At 40.8% G+C, this 24,790-nt stretch overlaps 1 protein-coding gene across 1 annotated transcript in view; it reads left to right on the plus strand.

The window, feature by feature from the left end:
- The window catches only part of sez6b (seizure related 6 homolog b), a 191,246-nt gene that overhangs the window by 102,201 nt on the left and 64,255 nt on the right, over positions 1 to 24,790 (plus strand). Inside the window, exon 4 of the mRNA XM_030067513.1 lies at positions 14,069 to 14,258. Coding sequence (XP_029923373.1) covers positions 14,069 to 14,258 — 190 coding nt within the window. The remainder of the gene's footprint in view (positions 1 to 14,068; positions 14,259 to 24,790) is intronic.

Consider the following 24,790-nt stretch of genomic DNA (forward strand, 5'->3'; position numbering starts at 1 on the left):
TTAACCAATTAACCAGATAACTTTAAAAGTGCTACAGCAATTCTAAAAAGTTCTCAGCAATCAGCAATCAATCGGTTATCTGGCTAACTTTCTAATCCTGCTTTGTGGGAAAAAAAAAAAACAAAAAACATTTTGTCCAAAACATGAGGGAATTGCCTCTTTAACCGTGAATGTAAAGCATGATGGACATACAACTACATCTACAGAAACCAAGGAACACAGAAAGGCAGTTGGTGACGTGTGGCTTGATGTTTTGTGCTAATTATTGGAACTGTGACATTGCAAAATCCTGGAGGGACTAATACATTCCTCATTACCTGTCCATCCCTCCATCTGTCCGTCCATCTGCCAGTGGGATGGCTCACAAGCTCCGCATGGATCTGCAGAAAACTTGGTGGGAACGTTGGTCATGGTTCATGTCAGTGACTGCAGACTGACGGAAAGGGGCGTGTCTTATGACAACGTTTCTGAAAGGGGGGTGTGGCTTTGTGCAAACAGGGCCGTAACGTCTGGCTATGACCTTGACCGAAGTCTTCTTGATGTAAAAGCTGATCACTTTACTCAGCAGACAGGAAAATTAATAAGTTACATTATTTGTTATGTTACTTTCCATTAATCCCCGACACAAACAGCATTAGCCTGTTGCATGTAGCCCAATAATCCTCCACTATTATTTAATCTTGAACTGAGCTCCTGTAGGTGGCGCTCTTTTATTTGAATGAAGTTTGAGTTTCTTTGTATGTCCAGTCTTGGTGGCTATCACTGCTCATGCAACCTACCCAGTTCTTCCTCTTTTTATTGCAGACTATAAACATAAAACCAGAGATCATCTATATAGTGAGATATTCCACCAGCAGAAATAAGTGCTTTCACCTCCAGGAGCACTAAAACCGCGCTAAACAGAGTCAAATGAACAGCGACTGATGGGAATGCTTTGTAGAAAATCAGCTCTCTAAATGATAACATATATTTTTTTCTTCACTGTGCACTGGTGCAAATGAGCAGACGCTGGTTAAGAAGATCCACATTTCTATCAGCTTTGATGAATGAAATCTGGAACCATTTATGGAAAAACGTTTTTCCTCTTGTGAGGCAACCAGTCAGCAGCACACAGCCTCCATCATTTTACAGCCATGAATTTGACGTCAGCTTATAATTCTGTCTCCCTTATAAAAATTTGCCCGCATAACAATGACAATAATAGTCCATTTACCAGGAAATATCTGGAATCAAATGCAGTGATCATATTATAGCATTTAGCCCTATTAACAGCTGTGCATTCTGCCCTGTTTAGCAGGAGTTCAGCATTGCCCCTGATGGCCAAAAGACTGTACTGCACTCTTTTTTTCTCTCATACAGCAGTGGGTGATGAGTTAATGAAACCCATCACCTTCTGAGCCAGAGGATTTTTTCCCTCAGAAAGACCTGCCATTTGTTCAGAATGGCAAACGTATAGGCGTATAGGTTGAATGACTATTGAGAAAAGCAAATTTGTTGAAAATGCTATTGGTTATTATTATTTTAACTTGCTTTTCTATAATTTCTATATGGGAGAATGTCAGTATTTTTCCTGTTTCAGCATGCCTGACAGTATTAGTCCAAACACCTGTGCATTGCCTGTAATCCTGTCTGTCTGAAGTCAGACGTTACATGCTTTCCACTGTTGACCTTCAGCTGACCCGTTCCTCCGTGCAGATGACCTTCTCTCCATTTGCATTCACACTGTCCACAAGGCACAGATTACAAAGTGTGCTAATGGGAAAAAAAGGACTTAAACAGAGCAAAAGAACTGTGTCTGCTCAGTGTGACACAATGTTCAATTTCCTTTCAAACCGCCAGCCTAATCTCGAGCCTCACTCTTTTGTGTTGTTAGCCTTGGCTCTTGTGTGATAGCAGCTTTTGTGCAAGAGACGGGAGGACAATTCAAGGACGGGCATGTGAAAGCATACAGGATATTGTCTGCAGCTTCTCTTTTATGCGTGACAGAAGACCATATTCATGGCCTTATGTTGCTTTTGTTGCCACTCCACTGGTGTGCCGGTTGAGTGTGACGTTTGTTCCTCGCACCGATGTGGAAAACTAAGGACAACAAAGCCTGTGAAACCCGTTGATGTGGACAGGTGATGCCAGAGCTTCATCTGCAGTGTGTACAGCATCACACATTGTTTTAGCAATATCCTCAGTTCAGTCAGGCCAAGGATTTAGAGATAATTCAGATTTTTTTTTGTTGAGAATAACCGATATACATCTTTTATGTTGTCAGATATCCCTTATGAAAACCTTGTGAATGTCACATGTGAACTAGATATTTTCACATGTGAATTTCACTTTTCACATGTGAGAGGAAAACAGTGTCACATGTGAACTAGATATTTTCACATGTCAATAATGTACAAATTAACAACTCACAGTCATATCAGATTCACCATCATGTGCAACAAAATCTATCATCCCCTACATTCACAAACATACTGTATTACATAAGAAGCAACCTTAAATTCTTGTATTCAGTGAAGTGGCTAAAATTAAAGTAGCCTCGATTAACAGGCCTTTTTCACAGCAGCCATTTTGACATGAGATAGCAGGTAAATGCAGATGTCAGCATGCTATTGTTCATGCTGGCTCACCAGACAGACTCTACTACACTTAAATGGAACAAAACCTTAATTAACATCATCAGTAGCACCCAGAGGTGGGAAGTAATGAAGTACAAATACTTCGTTACTGTACTTAAGTAGATTTTTCAGGTATCTGTGCTTTACTTGAGTATTTAATTTTCTGCCGACTTTTTACTTTTACTCCCTACATTTGAACACAAATATCTGTACTTTCTACTCCTTACATTGTCAAAACAGGCTCGTTACTTCTCTCTCCCTCTTTCTCTCTTTTTGGTGGGGACGGGCGGGCTCATTACCACCAAGAAAAACATTACAACACCTGCACCGGCACCGTACGAGAACAAAAGGCAGAGAAACTTTCCAGGCTACAGCAGCGCACTGACATAGATTGTGAAACAAAGCGAAGAGTTGCCACTCCGCTGTATTTTCACTGGCTAACAGCAGCACACTGGCTTAGCTTGTCTATTCAGAGAAGAGGTATCACTTCGGCTTATTTTTCATTCTGTGTTATCACATGCATACTACTGCTCATTCATTGGTAGTTGAATTGTTAGGTCTGTTTACATTTTTAAAACAAATAATAATTTAACATATTTTTAAATTATTGGAGTCAACATCTACTCCTTCAAGATAATTTATTATGTTCTACAACTCATAAACATACACCAACACTACATACTGAGTGTTTGAGCAGCATATCTGCTCTGTGCTACAAAAGATCCGTGGTAAAAATTATTAACATTAATGCTGAAGCCCTCCCCCACAGTTTCCAAAAATCCTGGAGGAAACCCTGCACAGAGAGGGAAAGGGAGAGAGAGCGCGGGGCATGAGAGCAGTTAAGAAAAAGAAAACCATAAAGAGAAATCTGGAGACATGGAGGAAGACAGTTGCCAGGGAAGATAACGTTAGCCGACAACAAAACAGAGTCGGAGAAGCAAGAAAAAATCTGTTAAAAGTCATATACGTTAAGTATATTAAGTATTGAGAGTACCAAAGCTGTTATCAAGGTACTCATTCAAGACCTCTGGTCAGTTCAGTCTTGATTATTGTGTGAAACTGGGCTTGCAGCAAAACTAGAATGTTGTGTGATTTTCATTCTCTCTGTACCAGCACTTTGCAGGTTGTTAATAAAAGAGGAAATGTTCCTGTTTTGTGTGCCCTGAACTTTTTTTTTATCAAAAAGGTATATGTATCATTAATGGTAAAAAAAAATAAAAAATAAAAAAAAATCATTTTTTATATTTCAGAGCCTGTACTTTCTTACTTTTACTTGAGTAAAGAAGTTGAATTGGTACTTCTACTTTTACCAGAGTCTTTTCTCATACAAGTATCTTTACTTCTACTTAAGTACAGAATGTCAGTACTTTTGCCACCTCTGGTAGCACCTGTGTGTATCCTCCTTTTCGTGGCTGCTGGGAAAAAGGTCTATGAAGTGTCCAACAAGGAACAAGGCCCCAGGTTGTCCGAATGAGCCGTGATAGCCGCCACGCCTGAACAGACAACAGACAAGAAACTCAAACTTATTTCACAGAAAATCTCAAGAAAAAGACATGCCAGTACCACCAGGACTGTTTGAGGTCCTAGTTTCGATTCTTACCTGGATAGTTCTGGATAGTTCCAGTCTGGTCCGTTAAAACCTTCCATGTCAGTTTTGATTTTGAACGATCGACCCAAAGCTGAAAATTGGTTTTAAAGGATGCACACGGCACACGTTTGTTTGATTTCACTTTCATTTCAAGATGAGCTGTTTTCTACCATAGCACTGCCAAAAACCTAATGTATATATATATATATATATATATATATATATATATATATATATATATATATATATATATACATATAGTTTTTTTTTTTTTTTTTTTTTTTTAAATCCTGTTGAAGCTCTCACTCTTGAGACAGGGAAGGAGTTAACAGACCAGATGTCGATGTATGTGGATGTATTACGCTCAGAAAATGCCACTATATGGGTAAGAATCCGAGCTGTCACATTGAGAGGGAGGAGATCTCTGGGAAGGAGTTGAAAAACACCATGGCACACAAACAAACAAACAAACAAACAAACAAAAAAAGGGAAAAGAAAATATAGATTTCTGTAGGTACCACTCCAAATGTCTTGTTGATCCCCTGAAATCATGGCCATCTTTACAGTGTAAATTCATTATAAGATGTGTATTTTAGCTTTCTTGTAGAGTTTTAATTTGTACTTACAGTGCAGCCTCCAGTAGTCCTGTCTCTTTAGACGGTTTGTGAAGGGCGATATTTAATGTACATCATAAAAACAGGATATTTTATCATCAGTGGCCCTCGCTGACGGGCTATCGGAGGCTTCAGTGTGTGTGTGTGTGCTCTCTCCCCGCCGTGACCCACTTCTCCTGCTGGAACACATATTCCCTTGCCTCCATCATTTACTCACCTCCCTCTTAATTACCGCCGTTAATTAGCAGACGGCACACACACACACACACACACACTGGCATGCACTCACACACACCCACACAATCACCCGCCCACCATATATTTCCATCTGATGATAACGACTGTGGTATTGCTTTGATATATAAAATACAGCTTGTTGCGTTTTAAGAGGCGAGTCAGTTGCGCGGTTACAGTCGGAGGAACAGCAATTATGGATGAAGGGGGGAAAGTGTGGTGTTTTGAAGGAGGCGAGCAATTAGAGGTAAATAATCTTATTCTCTCCTGGCCTCGCTTTCCATTCACATTGCGGCGGAGGGGAGACGGGGAAGATCAACAGAGAGTCTCGGTGGGGAACGGGGGAATGTATAATAGAGAAATACAGTCTTTTACAACGTTCAACATGTTTTTGCATCACGTCAGATCTTCCCCTCATTTCTCTCTGTCTTGTTCTTTGTGTTGCGGCATTTGTTTTCATTCGTCTAGCTGCGTGAAAGAGCATTCCTTAGCACACACACACACACACACACACACATGCACGCTTGCATGCACGCACACACTAAAAAAAAAAAAAAAAACGCAGACTTTGATCCATTAGTCAACACCATATCCCAGGGTTCCATCTGTCCCTGTTTTGCGCTCATCCTCCATGCTGTCCCCAAAGTTGCCGGCTTATATTTAATGAGGAAGTGTCAGTTGAATTATTCAGCTGTCATTTGTTGCTTTTATAAAGTAAATGGATGCCGGGAAGGCTTTTCTGTCACACCAAAGCGCTCTCTGTTCTCTATTCTCTGATGTGTCACTGCATGGGATAAGAAGTTGGTTATGAGTATGTAGTTCAGTGTGTTTGATATTAGCTGCACAATGGAGCAAAGCAGAATAGAAGACAATGGAATAGAACAGAGCAGATTACCGCAGAGGTCTCGAACATGCAGTTTGAAAGAATTCACTATAGCGTAATGACAGGCTGTAGTTTAATTTTTTCTTCAGTTCTGCATTTAGAAATCAGATTTTTACTTAACAAATTTGTGAGATCATCATCTGAGTTCAACGTGACAGTTAAAACCGACATTAGCAAGCGACCCGTGAATCTCACATTCACTTTGAAAGGTTGCTAGCAAATCTATGGGTCTGATGTTTTTCAGCTCAAATTGAATTCAAATATTTAACGGTCGGGACGAAAACCGCATTGTTCCTCCTGGATCCGAGGTTCGACCATTGGCGGTTTTCGATGAGAATCAGCACCTCCAAGTCCGAGGCCATGGTTCTCGACCTGAAAAGGGTGGCATGCCCTCTCTGGGTTGGTGGAGAAGTCCTGCCTCAAGTGGAGGAGTTTAAGTATCTCGGGGTCTTGTTCACGAGTGAAGGAATGATGGAGCGTGAGATCGACAGACGGATCGGTGCAGCCTCCGCAGTGATACAGTCGGTGTACCGATCCGTTGTGGTGAAGAAGGAGCTGAGCCGAAAGGCGAAGCTCTCGATTTACCAGTCGATCTACGTTCCTACCCTCACCTATGGTCGTGAGCTTTGGGTAATGACCGAAAGGACAAGATCGCGGATACAAGCGGCCGAAATGAGTTTCCTTCACAGGGTGGCCGGGTGCTCCCTTAGAGATAGGGTGAGGAGTTCGGTCACCCGGGAGGAACTTTGAGTAGAGACGCTGCTCCTCCGCAACGAGAGGAACCAGTTGAGGTGGCTCGGGCATCTGTTCCAGATGCCCCCTGGACGCCTCCCGGGGGAGGTGTTCCAGGCATGCCCCACCGGGAGGAGGCCCCGGGGAAGACCCAGGACACACTGGAGGGACTATGTCTCTCGGCTGGCCTGGGAACGCCTTGGTGTCCCTCCCAAGGAGCTGGCAGAAGTGTCTGGGGCGAGGAAAGTCTGGGTGTCTCTGCTTAGACAGCTGCCCCTGCGACCCGGCCCCAGATAAGCGGCAGACGACGAGTACGAGTACGATATTTAACTGTAGAAAAACCAGCTGAGCCAATCAGCAGTGTCGGAGGGCGGGACAAACACTGTAATCAAGCTGAGAGCCACATAGTAAATCAGCTAACACATGAGAATGATAACACACCACCCTTGATTAACAAATTTATTTTATATCTATATGGCATGTCTTCTCAGTATTACCCGACAGTAACAAACTGTAATTTCCTTTTATTGAGTATGTTTACATGCACACCATATTCCGATTCGGGTCAATATTCCGGTTAAGGTAATTTTCCGAGTAGGGAGTTTATATGCACTGCAGCAACTGGAATTTTCAGTTTACATGTTACTTGGCATATTCCCGTGTTTCGGCGTATTCCACGCTCTTATTTAATGCAACACTCAACCTGCGGGGAGCAGCAATGCGCCTATAGGCATCTGGTCTGCCAGAAATACAGAAAAAGAAGAATATGTTCTGTTTCTCGCATCGATATACTCCATGATATTTAAGTCTTTGATTAGCTGAAGGCAGACTGCAGTCTCCTGACTCTTGCTGCTGTTCACCATGTCATTCTCCCCGCTTGCAGTAACCATAGCAACAAAGACGCCCCAGGATTCCTTGTGAATCGAGCATGCGCAGATGTAACTGAATATTCCGGTACAGGGCATTTTCCAATTAAGGTGTTTACATGGCACAAAATTCTGGTTAGAACAGGCATATGCCAGGGGTCTTATTCAGAATATTCACCAACTGGAATATGACCTTAATCGGGTTCGGCAGATGTTTACATGACTCGTGCAGAACCAGAATATTGAGGATATTCCAAATAATTCAGGAATATGATGTGCATGTAAACGTGCTCATTGACTGCATAGTGACTCTCTTTGTATATGCCTGGTGAACTTGCGTTTCTGCTGCAATCTACAAGTTGCTGTTCTTTAGTATGTTGAATTGAATTTTATACACAACACTGGAAAAAAAACTGGGTGGAATAGGATAGAGTTTCATAGGGAAACTCGTCAAAGTAACAACTCTATTTCCAGACATGGGTTCAACCCCCATGATAATGTTTGTGAGGTACAGTTATGCAGAGCCTGGGCTTGTGCCAGGGCAAATTGGATTACGCCTCCCAATGTTCCCTCAAGTGTTTTATTATCCCTGAGCTCAAGGCATAATGTGATTACTTGGTGATGCCCTTTGTTCAGCACACTATTATCCTGATGCTGTGTCCATGAGTTCATTAACAGCACATTATGACTTGTTATACACAACGATGCCGCCACTTTGTCTGCGGCACATTGTAGAGGCTGCCACGGTGCTGTGGCTTATTCATTTTCTGTTCAGCCTAGGTAGGATGTCAGAGGCAGGAGCAACAGTCATCAATTCCTCCTCACACAGCACTCGCTGCAGCCCAGGACAGGGGTTCCCAAAATTTTTCATGCCAAGACCCACAAGTGGAGGCACCGTTTGTCCCGAGAACCACCAAAGAATTTGTGACGTTAAATAAAGTTTTCAAAAAAGTGGCTGCTCTTTCAGTTAATTTGCAAACACAGAAATATCCAATTGTACTCATCTCTTTAAAACATGTAGGGCTATTTTCACCTAGATAATATTGTTTAAAACATCAAACTAGCCGGGTAACGCATAGACAATATAAGCTTTTGCAACAAATTTTGTACTCAAAAGAATGTGAAACTTCACAGACAACAGTAAGTTCTTTTTTCTGGAATAACAAATGTTTTTGTAAATTAATGCAAACCATTCTTATGCATGAACTCATACATTCTAACATAGAGCAAATGAATAAAATGTATTGTCATTTGCTGGATCCAGCTCTCCTATGACTCACCCGGCTTTTCCTCCCTGTTATCTAGCTGTTGGTTTCCATTCGTTCCACTATGATATGAAAATGAACTTTCAGAGACTTCAAACTTTCTTCATACCAGTATTCATTCACCATAACAAAGTCCTCTACATTCGTTTTCCTAAAAGCAGCAGCACTGTTGTGTTCCATAGCTCTACAGTTTATGCATCGCGACATTATAAAGTGGGTGTTTTAACCAAAAGTTCATAATAAGGGATTTTGATTATATGTTGTGAAATCTTTAAAGCCCTGTGTGATTTTCAAAATGGTTTTGTCAAAGGTGGACAAATTATAGTAAATGGGCCAAGCATTTAAAATCTCTGGTATGGCCCTTTAATAGTGCTCATTAGGAATTCCTGCCTGTAAGAACACATAACACTTACTGATGCATTGAATCAACACTAATAAAACAACAGAAATAGAACCTGTGATGAGGTTTCTGTGAATCTCTGTTGTTTCTACAGTCATATGCCTTTAAAAGCGTGGCTGGTTATTTGCACAAACCCAGCAACCATGTGGGCATGGAATAGGTGTCACAGCAGCCTGCATCAGTGTTGGAAATCTGTGTAAAAGACACCATCTGTTTTCGCAGTTCAAGACTGTTTCCAGTGCTATTTTAATATTAATTTCTCTGTGCCACAATATATCGGAAACATTTTTGTGTCACCAAGTGCTACAAAGTTTTTTAAGTTTTTTCATTTGCCTGTTTTGAATACTGTCATACATGTATGTCTGTCATGATGATTTTTATGTTGATCAGCCACTCACAATATCATTGTAGCCTTGCCTTTAAACACTTTATCTCCGATTTGTCTCTGATTTGGATATTTGTGTAGTATTATCACACTGTGTATGACAGATAGGTCCTGTGTGTGGATCTACTTCAGTACAAAGTCTTACCACAGCAAGTTCTCTCAAGGGAACGGCGGACTTGTCTGCCAACCAGGTGAGATAGGATGCAGTTGATATGATCTGTGGAGGGGCCACATGAAGACAAGATGTATCCCTTTAACGCCTGAGTAAAGACATACCTGCTGTGATAAAAGCTGAAGTGACAAATTGGCACTGGTCACACGCCATAGACATGCTGTCAGCGAAGGACAGGCTGACAATTATCAGGCCTATCGCCAGCGCCATCACTGAAGACTACATCAGCCCTTTGGCTTTTCCATATTTCATACCTTTGATTTGTGCGAGTGTCATACACTGTAGATTGTTATTGTGATGCTGTGCCTTAAAGCAAAATCTCCCTTTGACAGTGTTTGGTGTAGTTACCTGGACGTCCACATGGTGGCGATGTGTCTTCATTACTTTATCTTTGCTCTCTTCGACTGCTAATCAATAAAACTGTATTTGTACCTCTTTGTTTACTCCCATAGCTCTGCAAAACTCCCAGTATAACACTTGCATACAAAACAGAGTATGCCTATATAAAGAGCAACAAGTCCAGGTACCCATTTTTTGAGGAAATTAAATAAATGATTCTTGTTATCTTATCTTATTTGAATTGGAAAGTAGATCCGGTAGGAAGTAGCTGCAGGAAACCTCCGCATAATAACCTTGCGCCAGGAAGAAATGACCAGACAGTTCTTAAACAAACAGCTGTTATTACGCACAGCCATGTTTCCATCACTTCAGAGGACATTACATTGATTAATTTCCTGGACACTTATCTTACCTTACCCCTCACCAACACCTAACCTTAACCTTAAACTTCACCTTTACCTAACCCTAGAGTTAGCCTACCTTTAAATCAAGTCCTACCGCTAAAACTAATGATTTTCGCTAAGGGGACTGGAAACACACACACACACACACACACACATATAAGGTACAGGGACTTTCTGTTTTTTCATATTGGCACAATCAGCTTTCACCAGCATTACACTGTCAGGGCAGTTTGCTCATTTTTTTTGTGCCTTAGTTGCTCGAGCTCAGAGTTTTTGTCTCAAGGAAACTGAGGCTGAAGTGGAAGTGCAAACCAAGAGTCCTGTGCACAACGTAGCCGCTTAATCACCTGCACGGGTTTCAGTTGTAAGACTAATCGGCCGTGGCTCACACCCTCGTGCCATAAAGCCCCTCATAACTGCAGTGTTCTCTGATCTAATCTGAGATTCTCCGATGGAAACACCCTCTGCCTTGCTTCCTGGCTTTCTGGTGACGATCCAGCGTCTTGCAGCAAAATGAGCCACTCTGAATGGACAAGCCCTTTGCCAAGTCCAGGCAGGCTTTGGCCAAGGCAGGCTTTGCCCAGCCAGGTTTGCCACCCAAAATTTCTGTCAGCTATTATAATATTAATTTGTCCTTAGGGGGGTAGGAAGTTCAGCGGAAGCAGGAGAAGGAGCTTAAAATTTTATACCCTCCCAAAAAACAAGAATGAATTCTTTAGAGATGATGAATTCTGTGAGTCTCCACTCTGAAAAGTGAACAGCAACACTTTTATTTTACCATTGCCTTGTGGCAGAGGATTTATTGCCCCCGATCCCTGGCAAATCCTCAACTTCAGTGTACAGAGAAAGAAACTATTGTTTTCTCCACACCTGAGAGTGTGGACTGACTTTATTACAGCATCATATTTTTACTCACTTCTTTATTTTCAAAAGAGTGCGGCAGTTATTTGGTTGTTGAACTAATGTTATGTTTTTAAACTGATGCTACAACATTGTTTAATGATATAAAATGTCATGGCTCAAAATAAATGCAGTCTGGCCATTTAAAGACAAAAAAAAAAAAAAAAAAATGTCAGTTGAACCAAGCAGTTAGGCAGGGTTTAATAAAGAAAGAAAGAAAGAAAGAAAGAAAGAAAAAGAAAAGAAATAAATTTCTTGTACTAGGAAGCAACCGCATACAAAAATGACTGAAAATGATAAAATGATAAATAAAAGGTTACACTGCTATAAATCTGTACCATCTTATAATAAAAGACTGTAGAGAACGCTGGAATAAAGATGAATATGTTTTCAAATAAAAATCCAGTCAGAGGAAAAGTTAATCATTAGCTTTGTATTTTGGCACTGGGAACTTGTGGACTTCCGACTTAAGTGCTGTTTCTTTGCACTTTTCCATGTAGGAATTCGGATTTATCCCGGTTCCAGGTTCAGTGGAAAGCTCTGTAATGCCCCTGCCGGTTTCGTAATAGAGAGGAGAATTCAGACCAACTTTTCCCAAGCCAGTGTTGTTGTCTGAGAGTTGCAGATGGAAGTCGTGGACCTTAAAAGGAGAGATGATTCAACATCAAGCCACTTCTAAATCGTGGTCAACACATTTTGTGGGTGTAATGACGCTGATATGATATTTTGTAAGACGATTACTAGCACAATTGCAACGTGCAATCACTTTCAGAGTACAATAAAACATATTTATCCATTAATTTGTTGGCTGCCCGCAGTTTGTTAAAATGTTTGTACTCAAATTGGATAAGTTGACATGCACAATATCATTACTGTCAAAAATGCATAAATACAGCAATAGTATGTTGAAGGATTGTAACTGACAGCGCCTCACAACTATAATAATTCTGTTTGCATCCCAGTGATTATTTGATTATTGCCTTAATCAAATTAAAATTGTAATTCAGAGGCACAAGTAAACATGTATACCGCTTGAATAGTTTTACAAAGAGGTTCATGTGATCTTGAAAGGTCTGTGTGACTGCAACTGGATCTGAGCCCGGATGTGGTCTGAGGAGGCCAGTACTGAATTTTCAACACCAAATCTGTATTAGAGCCATATTAACATATTTTATTTATAGATTTATGAATGCATTCAAATGTCTATGGCTCCTCCCGTGCCCCATCCATGGCACTGAGGGTTGCCAGGGACGAAATAGGAAATTATTATTGGTTTGAAATGGAGTCTAGATAGATGGGCTGTAGTCTTTTGACCACATATTTTCGTGGCTTGATTGTAAAAGAAGTTAACAAAAGAGCCTCATGTGTTTGCACCATATTGCTGGGTCTCTGCGACTGCTTCAACTGCAAACTGTGTTTTAAACATTCATTCTCTTTGGGCAGCGGCTCGACCAAGTCAAATTAAAAGCCACTACAGTCCGTCCGATTCGCATCAACCCTCCCTCTGATGTGCCTCCCACTGATCTCAGGACAAGCGACACCACAGCGAGCCACAGAACTATCAAACGGGTGCAGATGGGAAAATCTGCTTGTGTCCAGTGAAAGTACCACTTCACCAGTGCAAATTTACTGCTGTGCTGGCATTTATTCACCTTATACCTGCATGATGATAAACCTTATGGGAATGATTTCTGAGTGATCTTGATTCCAAACTTGGCCAAGAATACATCTGGCAGATTTAAAAATATATATGTTCTTGTTAATACTGAAATTGAGACAAACTTTGACACTTTTTCTCAGCTTGACTTCCATGCCACCTTTCGTACAAGATGATGGAGCGTTTTTTTGTTTTTTTTTTTCGGTGTGAGGTGGTTACCATGGTTACCCTGGTATCGACTCTGATTCTCCTGCTATGCTCTGTCTTTCATTTACACAGAACACATAGCCGGTCAAGACTTCTCTTCTCAGACTTCTCTGCTCAGTCGTGGGCTGGGGCAGGACTGGGTTATTTCACCTCACCTTTTCTCTGGCTCAGACGTATTACCACTTAAATTCACCCAGGATCTGCTCGGCTCCCAGGTTATATGCTCTACGTAAAGATAACTTATGTTAGACAAGAAAAATGCACAGGAGTTGTCGGTTCCATGGCACCACTAGGCCTTGCCTCAAGGCACAGCAGTGTGCAGCAGCACACCGTTTGAGAACTTCTGCTCTACCAGAAATAAATTACCATTGCAATTAGGTCCACCGCTTGAGAGGCCTGACTCTGAGTTGATAAAAATAGCTAAATTTCATATGCTTTGATGTTCAACAGCAGTAGGTGCACCTCATCTGTGACCCAGTGTCAAATAATAAATCTATGTGGAATTCTAATGCATTCTGTATGTGATTTGGCTCTTAATGTGTGAGGGCACCATATACCTCAGAGGGGTCAAACTACAATGTTACTACAAGGAGGAACTTGACTGTTCATTTAGTCTTAAAAAATTAACCTAATTTGCTCATATGGCCTATATTTCAGTATAATTACCACAAAGCCTATTTGGCCCCGTAGTGATGAAATCCTGTCTCAGTCGGTCTGCAGTGATTTGTGGGAGCTGATCTGAGTCTTTACCGGATCTGGGATTTTTATATGATGCTAACTACTCCTCTATTCTGTGTCCCTGGCCAGGTGATGAATGTGAACCTGTCGGAGGGTGACAAGGTGGTGTTTGAGGACCTCGGCAGCGGGGAGAACACCATGCTGGCCAACGAGTCCATCCTGATGAGGGGCCTGGTTGTCCGAAGCCGCAGTAACCAGATCACCATCCGCTTCCACAGCCAGAAGTCTCAGGGCGGATCAGTGCTGCTACGCTACCAAGGTAAAGCTGAGTCACAATCAAACTGCCCGTGATTGTCGCTGACACTTTTCCCATACTGATTATTAGGAAGCCGGAGTTTTGGAGAATAACCAACATTGCACAGTTGGGTGCCAGCTGTGCTTTGGAGATTTGGACACTGTCCAGCAGGATTAGATATATCAGCTTGACAGGATATTGAGCTGATATTGGCCTTTCATTAAAAATCACATGTCGGCCAGCTTATTTTGCCCACCTCTGATATCCATACCATGCAGTTTGTTTGAGTACTTATTCATCATATAATTGCTCCATACAACACATAACATGATATTGAGGCTAATGCAACATTTTTGTATTAGATCCCACAGCTATTAAACAAGGTTTTCCATGTTTTTTTTTTTTTTTTTTTATGGCGTGAAAATGCCAAATTATAGATGCTATCTATGGTTAAATTATAGCGGATATTGTCTATAGTGAAAACAAAAACAAAAACAAAAAAAAATCAGTTTCAACCCAGACTGGTTGAAATGTAACCATCCAGTTTGCTGATATGTGCCAAGCAAGATAAATTCATCATAACTAGAGTGCAGGAAAGGCTAATTTTAATACAAGGCCCACACTGGTCATATCACACCAAGACCATTTCCATTTATTATTTCAGATGGATTTAATTATTGTGCTGGAAATGGAATGGGTTCATTTTATCTGACGCAGTGGGACCGAGCATGCAAAGTCTACCTGTCTTGTACTCCTGGCGGGCTCTTGGCAATGTGTAGCAGGGCCAGAAAACTGTGTTATCACTTGTTCACATTAATGTGCCGTTCCTGTCAGCTAGAAACTGACTAGCGCTATCAATCAACCACATGATTAGCTAATAAATTATCATTGTGACTCTGCTTTAATTGTCAATTATTGTACAAGAGATGTCCAAAAGAGACATGCGGTTTGGAACGCCGACATGCCCTGCAGCGCTCTGATGACAGAGCGGTGCGTAGACAGTCATTTTCTGAAGCTGCTTTTGGTTCTTTGCATTGAAAAGGGGATTTTAAGTGGGATGTTGAGTTTTTACATTGTATTTATCTCCATGAATCTGTGACACACATCACAGCGGCTTGCAGAAGTATTCACCCCCTTGGCATTTTTCTTCTTTTGTTGGCCTCCAACCTGTAATTAAGATTTTTTTTTTTTTTTTTTTTTGAGGGGTTTGTATCATTTGATTTACACAACATGCCTACCGCTTTGAAGATGAAGAGTATTTTTTTTTTTTATTGTGATCAAACAAGAAATAAGACCAAAAAATCAGATCAGATCAGATTTTTGTGTCCAGACGTCACCAACCTATCTGCACAGGTTGCTATGGTAACAACGTAGGCATCAGTAACTACGTGCACTGATGACGTAGCTTTCCAACACGTAAGCAGGAGAAATGTACAGAAGCTGCCGCCAGACAGTCTATTTCAGCGTCTGTCCACGGATTTTTGTCCTCTGTGTCGTCCTCCATGTCGCTCTGCTTGCAGCAGCAGGGATTCTGCTCTGTCGCTGAGTCGCTCTACTGCACTTTCCTCACTCTGGATTTGACGTTTTCTTTCTGCGTTGCATTGTGAGTGACATAACAGACACTTTGAAATCCTATTTGAGCGCCCAGAGCATCCAGACTGAGATGCATCTGTAGAAATCTGATTGGACTTGCATTTCATTTGATTTTTGCTGTCCAGACTTTCTAAAAAAAATATGGATTCAATCTGGGTATGATGAAAAAACAGATTTGCCCTGTCAGTCAGAACAAGGCCGTAGTTGCCTCTCTGATTCTTGCCCTCCTTGACCGGTCCGTGAGGTTTGATGGGCGGCCCTCTCTTGGTGGGTTTGTTGTGGTGGCATATCCTTTCCATTTTTTAAAACCGGATGTCATGGTGCTCCGTGGGCTGTTCAAAGTTTGGGATATTTTTTTTAGAACCCAACTGTCGCTGGCTTTGTGCTGTTGCAGACTCTTTCAGATTAGGTGTGTATAGAGATCATGTGACAATTAGATCACACTGAATCACACACAGAATTTTTTAATTAAGTGTTTTGTTTTATTTTTTTCATTTCACTTCACCAATTTAGACTACTTATGTAGGTTCACTACATATATAAAGCCTTTTAAATTACAGGTTGTAATGCAACAAAGTGGGAAAAATGCCAAGTGGGTGAATACTTTCACAAGCCGCTGTACACACCAGCATTAACGCGGTTTTGATTTGTTGTCATCATCATATTGATGGTGTTGCTGGACTGCTCTGTTGCACCTGGACGTTACAGCGTGTGCAACCTTTGGTACAAAGCACAGAGCAGCCAGGCGGCTTGAAGAGTCCACCGCTGGCTCCCTTCCTCATTGGCACTGATACACAGACAGGTATCAAAGCTTTATCTCGCTCTTTTTCCATTTGGCCAGCGGTGCCATGAGCGAGCAAACAGCCCACAGATTGCTTTTAAACAGCAGGTAATGATGTTGACGCAACAATTCTTCAGGGGAGAAGTTTCGTTTGCCATCTGCGCTTTGGAGGGCAATCAATGGAAACAAGGGATGAATGAATGGATATGAAAGACAGGAACAGTCTCTCAACAGTTTTTTTTTTTTTCTCAGAGGATGAATGTTGACCAGCAGGCTTAGCTCCTACTCCTGCTGTTGGAGAAAAGAAAAGAAATGATGAAGCTGTATTGATACCTGTGGGGACGTGTTGCAGCAGCAAAACAAATTGAATTTAAACACAGCTACAGAGCATGAGGAGTGTATGAACGCAAGAACAAGACAATTTCAAAATTAGAATGTGACGCAGAAATGCATTCAAAAATAGAATACAATAGAATAGATTGCAGCATTATGAATGTGTGAAATATGGCTGTTGCAGTTAGACACTGAAAAAGGAACGCAAAAGGACACTGAAAAAGAACTAACAAAATTATATATGACAAATGATCTGTATGAATAAAAAAAAAAACATCAAGTAATGTAAGTAATCTACTCCAATGACAACAAGAAAATATAAGAATACGAAAATTATGAAAACATTAGCATGGCTATGGAAGGGCTCACATGGTGATGCCGATGCACCCTGTAAAAAAAAAAAAATTAAAAACATTTCTAACCTTATTATATTTGGTTTACAGCCATAAATAACTTACACAATGTACAGTACATGCTAATTTAAATATTTGCATTACTTTTCACAGCTAACTGAACACTGATCACTGGACACTGAAAAAGGAATGCAGAGTAAGAAGTAACAAAATTATACATGACTGGTCTGTATGATTAAAAAAAATAATCAAGTAATGTAAGTAATCCACTCCAATGACAATGAGAAAATATAAGAATATGAAATGATGAAAACATTAGCATGGCAATGGAGGGGCTCACATGTACAGAGAGTGTTGAGTGGTGCAGACGTGCACTGTAAAAAAAAACAAAAACATTATTATATTATTATTATAATATATTCAGTTTACAGCCATAAATAACTTAAAGAATGTACAGAACATGCTGATTTAAATATATGCATTACTTTTAATAGCTAACTGACTGTAAAATATGAATGTGGTTCCATAATCCAGATTGCATTCATCTAAGTACATAGAAATGTGGGTTTTGTTAACCAATGTGTGGTCATTTTCACAAATGCACAGTAAAAAAAAAAATAAATCATTTAGATAGATTTTCTGGAAACGTCTCACTGATGCCGGCTGTGTTTAGCCCAGTGTTAGCACACTACATCATATGTTTATTCCTGGTGGTGGAATATCTCCCTGCATATGTTGTACTGTATGTGCATTAACATGTTCAATGAATGGCTTTCAGTAAACGTGCTTATGTTTTTGGTGAATGTGAAACTTAACGCGTCAAAACATGAGAGTCGTTCACTGAAGAATCTATGAGTTTATCAGAAATAAATCTAATCTGCCACACAATACAACTACCCTTAAACATAATTAAGAATGCAGTTCAGTCATGTTTAGGAGACAGGGTTGCAAATTCAGGAGAGAGAAATATATAGTATAAGTTAATGTAAAAAAAAAAAAAAAAAAAAAAAAAAAAAGTGAAGTGAGTGAAACCACAACTTTTTCTTATTGTTTCTGCTTTCCAAGCAGTGAAGACAGAAAAGAGCTACTTCAGATTTACAGCAGAAAGAGAGAAGCTGGCAGATTTTAGATTTTAGGTTTTAGATTTTGGATTTTGGATTTTGGATTTTGGATTTTAGATTTTGGATTATAGATGTTAGATTTTAGATTTTAGATTCTGTATTTTGGATTTTAGATTTAGATTTTGGATTTTAGATGAGCTCACATCTTATGCTATTTTATTTAGTTTAAGAACTATCGATGCTGAGCAATTAGTTTCAAACTAAGGGTCATCACTTAAGTAGAAAATACACACACACACACACACACACACACACACACACACACACACATACACACCCATATACACACATATTACTTAAAATTAAATTACATAGAATTGTGTAATAGAAGAGTGTAATCTATTCAAAAATGATTAAAATGAGGACTTAATTGCACCAGAGGTAATACAAGGCAGAAGTGCATCCCTTTGTTTTTTTAATGCACCTTGCCAATTGTAATCCACAATGACAATCCTATAATTTTTTATAGGATTGGTACGGTTAGTTAACTGTTACTTAATGATTATTACCTGTTACTTAATGTTTATTACGGCATTAACGTTAATTGTTGTACTCTTATTGTAAAGTGTTACTAATATGTTAATACTAAATGACCTGTAATAACCAAAAATAATAAATTTTATTGGATGCACTAAATATAGGACAATTAATGACAGCAAGATAGAGGCAAAACTTTGCCAAAACAGTATTTTATATATCACAAAATATCACGCTCATTATTATCAAATGAAACTCTATTGCATGTTTGTTCCTGTTGAAATGTGTGAGTGCATGCGTGTGTGTGTGTGTGTGTGTGTGTGTGTGTGTGTGTGTGTTGAAGGACAGTAGATTCCCTTGATATCTACCCAGAATAAGAAATGTTTTGTGGCATGTTTGGTAAAAGCACGATTCTCTAAAGAGGAGACTGTGGGTTTGAATCCAGTTGGGACCAGCTGGAGGAACCAGATGCTGTTAATATTACAATAAAGCTTTCCCCAAATACATCAAGGACACTATCTTCTCTTTAAAAAAAAAAAAAAAAAAAAAAAAGCCAAAGCACACAAACTGCGAGATAGTTTCAGGGAAGTTACTCTGCAAACTACTGGCATCAAACCGCGGCAGCAGCAGAGGAAGTTCAGCGAAACACAGCAGGTCATCTGTCCTGCGACTATTATCCCTGCAGTGACGCAGACGCTGCAATAATAACAAATAATGCTGTGCAGCAGGGAACAAAAATAAAAGCATAACGCTGGTGAGGATGACATTACCTTGCTCGGTCCTGTAAAACCACTGTAACGCCGCGTGGATGGGGCTGACCGTCATATGATCTGACAAAGGATTACATGGATTCATTGTCTTTTCCAGAAATTTACAGTCAGAAAGGAAATACCTCTGTAAAAAATATTAAGACCATGGGACACTGACACTCCTAAATAAAAAAAAAAAATCTCCCTTTTCCTGCACTGTAGGCTACCAGGCTGCCCTATGTGCTGACCACAGCTCAACAGAGACTCAGCAGCTTTATATTCTCAAACACTTTTCACACTTCAAATTGAATTACTCTATGATTCAAATGCAGTACAGTAGAGTGGCCATTTGTGGCTTTTTTCCAGAAGTCATATGGCTTTTGATAGAAACTGGTTTCAAAAAGAGCACAAATTAAAATGTCAAAATTCAAAATTGCTGCTAAGTCTCTAAGAGAGAGAGAGAGAGAGAGAGAGAGAGAGAGAGAGAGAGAAAGGAAGAAAGATAGATGGTCAAGCAAGATAGAAAGTGAATGGAAAGAGAGTGGAGGCACCAAAAACAAACCTTTTGCAAAGGTAAAAACATTATTATTATTGTTATTATTATTATTATTGTTATTGTTGTTGTTGTTGCTGCTGTTATATTGATTGAAGTGAGGATCATGAATTTGGAATAAGCATGTAACTAAAGGTTGAGTCTATACTGTCTCCACAGCGCCCCTTTGATGTAACTGTAACTCACCGTACGGCACTGTATTGTGTAAATTCCTGACACAATAAGAAAAAGTATTTCAGAATGATCACAGAGGCTGCATTCGCCTGTGCACAGAGATATGTAACGTCTCATGCAGTAGACATATGTTCATGGCTGTACCATTAATGTGAGCCTTAACAGATTTCTGTGCCGCTCCAGATAGTTGGCTGTGAGCGCAACATTAATAAGTCGCCTCAGACTCAGGAGTGACGCTTCTTATTATATGCTCTCTGAACAAGAGAGCTGTTAATTTAAATGACACGTTATTCAGGTGTTATCACAGTGTCACAGTCTGCGTGAGAGCACAGCTATGTGACCGTGAGGAGGAGGAGGAGGAGGAGGAAGGCTAGTCGAGTGATTGGCAGGTCTGCATCAGCCAGGGGATTCACCATATTCGACTGGATTTGATCAACATCTGTCTTCAAAATGAATTTTGCCTTCTGCCGCTCTGTTTGTTCTAGCGGAGCTCACCAGCTCCTGCTGCATCAGTCACCGACGCCACCCACTTTGTTACCACCATCTTATCCTTATAATGCCTTTGGAAAGCAGGATTTTTAATAAAAGACCACTAGCCGCAACGCGATATATCTGCTACACCCTGATACACACTCAAGAGCACTCTGGGTGCTCAGTATGTGTGTATGTATGTGCACGCGTCGCCCTGTGTGTTTGCAAGAGGAATTGATTTTTGAAACTGAAAATCAAGACAGAACAATTGAGTCCCTCGGCGGCACCTTTCACCTGGACCAGGCCTGACAGTCCCATATGTCTCTCTCTCTCCCTTTCTCCCTCATTCTTTCACACTTTGCTCTATTAAATTCTCTCTTTTCCTCTGAGGCAATCTATTCTTCTCCTGGCCCTGCAGGAGGCCAGAGCAGCGACAACAGACCAAGCCTCAAGACCACACACACACACACACACACACACACACACACACACACTCACACACTCATAGACACACACATACATATTAATAATTCCAATCCTATTGAACTGATAGAGGACACACACTAGTATATGAAACAGCATTGGAAAGTCTTCAGTTGTTTAACTTTAAAGATTTAGATTGTTTCATTAGGGTTTGTTTGTTTGTTGGTTTGTTTGTTTGTTTGTTTATGTTGCATTGCATAACTGACTCCAGTTGGTCTCAGCAGGAAGTTTGCTAGACTGGTCTTAAATTCAACTCCAGGTACTTGTTAAAAATCTCATCATCTTAATCTGTTTTCCTCGCTCTTTCCGTTTGTTGCTATGTTACTTCTGCCTTGTTTGCCCATAAATTCATCTCAAGTAAAGATAAACACTGGGAAAGACACAATCAAAAATGACATTTGTGAAAGAGTAATGTCTTTTCCATGCCATTCCTACATTTGTTTTCCTTCAGAAATAGCTGGCTTTCATTTACAAACCTTATCACTTCCCTAACATAAATCCTCAAAGCATTTTACATCTGAAATTACCATCTGCTATGCAACACTTGCCAATATCAAATTTGTCTTTGGTGTCCGTAAGTGGTAACTTTTTGAAATGATAATATTTGAAAGTCTCAGGTGGATGCTGTCTTTGGTCTTTGGTTGCACTCATCCTTTGTCCCTGCTTCCCAGTCGACCAATCTGACTGTGCACCGATCAAATCAAAGCAAAACAATGGCTCGGTATCAAACAGGCTCCTAATTGGCTTCCCATTGCACCCAAACATATAGAAAGTTTTACTCGTATGTCTCTGCTGTGTGGAAGGTTTCTGTTTAGTCACCACAGACTTGCTGTGAACTACTTCCACACATGAAACTTTACAAAACTTTCATTTTGGACACTAATTTCACATGAATAGAGTTGTCTCTATGCAGTTAGGGCAGACATGGAGAAAAATCCAATTTCAGGGCACAATGCTATATCACCTCCATTGCCTTCCATATGCAGCCAGCCCTCATACAGGACCTGTGGTAGCTCTCCAATAGGCAGAAACTCCAGAATATTGACTTGGGATGTGATTGGGGTTTCCACAAAGATGCGGCACCCCTGTCAGAAGTGAAATATTGCAAATAGACCTCTCATGTTCGACCCTGAATACAATCAAATACCCCGGGCAGAGCAGAGCAGTTGCCTGTCGCTCTCCACCTCTATAGCCTGGCCTGCAGTTTCCTTTCTCTGCTGGGGAACAATAAGTGCCACCACCAACTCAATATGATGAATCCTATCTCAGTCAACACATGGGCTCCTTCACTGCTCAGCTGATTTGGCAATCCAAAAACATTTCATTTATTGATCAACAGCATTGTGGAGAGTGGGGGTGGAAGGGGGAGGGCATGTTTATGAATTCAGTATTTCAGACAAAAAGCCACGGAAAGCAGGCGAGCTCCTGGAGAGATTGGAGCGGTGAAACACAAAATGTAATATTTCTGTGGCGTGTATCTTAGGCAAACAGTGAGGTGTGGGAACTTTATCTCACACATTTTGCCTACAGTCTGGCCAAAATGTCAGTGCAAATGCAAATATTAAAAGAAGGTTGACACCACTATTGGTTTGCTGATATTTCAAGCTGATATTCGGTCCTCTGTTAAATATCACATATTGGCTAGTTGCACACCTCTGTTATGATGGAGGTTCCTTCCTGACCACAGTTACAGAAAAACAGTATGGAAGAAGCTTCAAGTCATTTTTTGTAATTCTTAGTTTAAAGGTACACTATGTTGGGTTCTGAGAAGCTGTTCTCCTGTTTGTCTTCACCAGCAGGACCCTCCTAGTGGCACTGGCAGGTAGCAGCACCTGAATGGAGGCTTGCGGCACCTGAGTGTGGCATCCTGTGGTATCTCATTGGCAGGTAGTGGTACTTTAGTGGCAGGTAGTGGTACCTCAGTGGCAGCCTTTGGCACCTCGGTGGCAGGTAGTGGCACCTCAGTAACATCCTATGGTATCTTAATGGCAGATAGTGGAACCCTGGTGGCAAATAGTGGCACCTCAGTGGCAGCTTGTGATACCTCAGTGGCAGGTAGTGGCACCTCAGGGACAGGTACTGGAACCTAAGGGGCAGGTAGTGGAACCTCAGGGGGAGGTAGTGGAACCTCAGGGGCAGGTAGTGGAACCTCAGGGGGAGGTAGTGGAACCTCAGGGGAGGTAGTGGAACCTCAATCTTTGCTGCCAACAAGGTAACAATGCATTTACCCATACTCATCAACAACTGTGCTGTTGTGTAATGGTCATCTGTGCATTCGATCAAGGAAATATTACATATTGTGTATTTAAAGGTCTGAAAATCTGAACTTTGAGAGAACCTGTAAATGTCTGGCACAAAAATAGGCAAATATAAAAATACCTAATATCAGCATTTAACCAAATTATTTCAGCGTTGGCTTTCAAAACCCCATAACAACCAAACCCTAATTAATATGTAATAACATTTTTAAAGCATGTGTACTGAGTTGACAAGTTGTGCAGTTAAACTGATAACTTGAGAGTCAGCAGTCAGCAATCTTCCAGTCGATTATGTCATTGTAAAAGTAGCAGTGGAGTCTTTAGCCAATTGTTCTGTCATGGAGAGGCCGGTTCATCTTGTTCCCTTGTTAATTATAAACCACTGATATACTGGCAAATTAATGCAGCTAATATTCTTTTGGTTATTAAGAAGATGGAATTGCAACAGGATTTTCCATTACTTAATTATGGGGAAGTCGAATTGATTTTTTTTTTTTTTACTCCATTAAATTACAACCATATCAGAAATTTGCATGAACAGCAGCACATGCAAATAGGTTGGGTATTCAGCTGAGTCCGTCAAGCATGAAGAAGACATGGACTGATGTCATTATATACACTGTTCCCAGAAAAGAGCAAAGAAACATATGTGCTTGTGTTGCTGTAGAGTTTGATTTTCAAAGTTAGGATTTGGGTCTCTGCCCTCTGGATGGAGCTCTGGGTTTCATTTTGGGCAAAGGAATTTCAGAATAAATACATTCGTCTGTCAAGTTCACCCATTTGTCACACCCTTCTCTGATTTTTCCATGTGTCCCACTGTTCGAGTCCCCGAGCACCAACACTGAAAGGCCTACACTGTTAGCTGGTGTGAGCCGTCCCAACAAAAACGAGTATATTCCAATAGGATTTGGACTTGGAACTATAAGGGGCACGTACTGCATGTCCAGCTCCTTTCTTTAAAGAGCTACAATAAAACCAACTTCAATTGCTACTCCCCGGCTACTGCCCCTTAATATGGCTGGCTGAAGTTTTTCTCTCTCTGTGCGGTAACTTCCTAAAGCAGTTCAGTCAGTGGTTTCAGCCTGGCTCTCCTGGGGCACAGACAGGGAAGACTGTCAAGAGAGGCTCGTTGGCAGCAGGCCCACATATCAAGATAGAATAGGCAGCAGGCCGGCTACAGTGGACGGGCTGCTTTGGGGATCTGAGAGCA

Source organism: Myripristis murdjan, chromosome 13 (assembly GCF_902150065.1).
Source record: "Myripristis murdjan chromosome 13, fMyrMur1.1, whole genome shotgun sequence".
In the NCBI taxonomy this organism is placed as follows: Eukaryota; Metazoa; Chordata; class Actinopteri; order Holocentriformes; family Holocentridae; genus Myripristis; species Myripristis murdjan.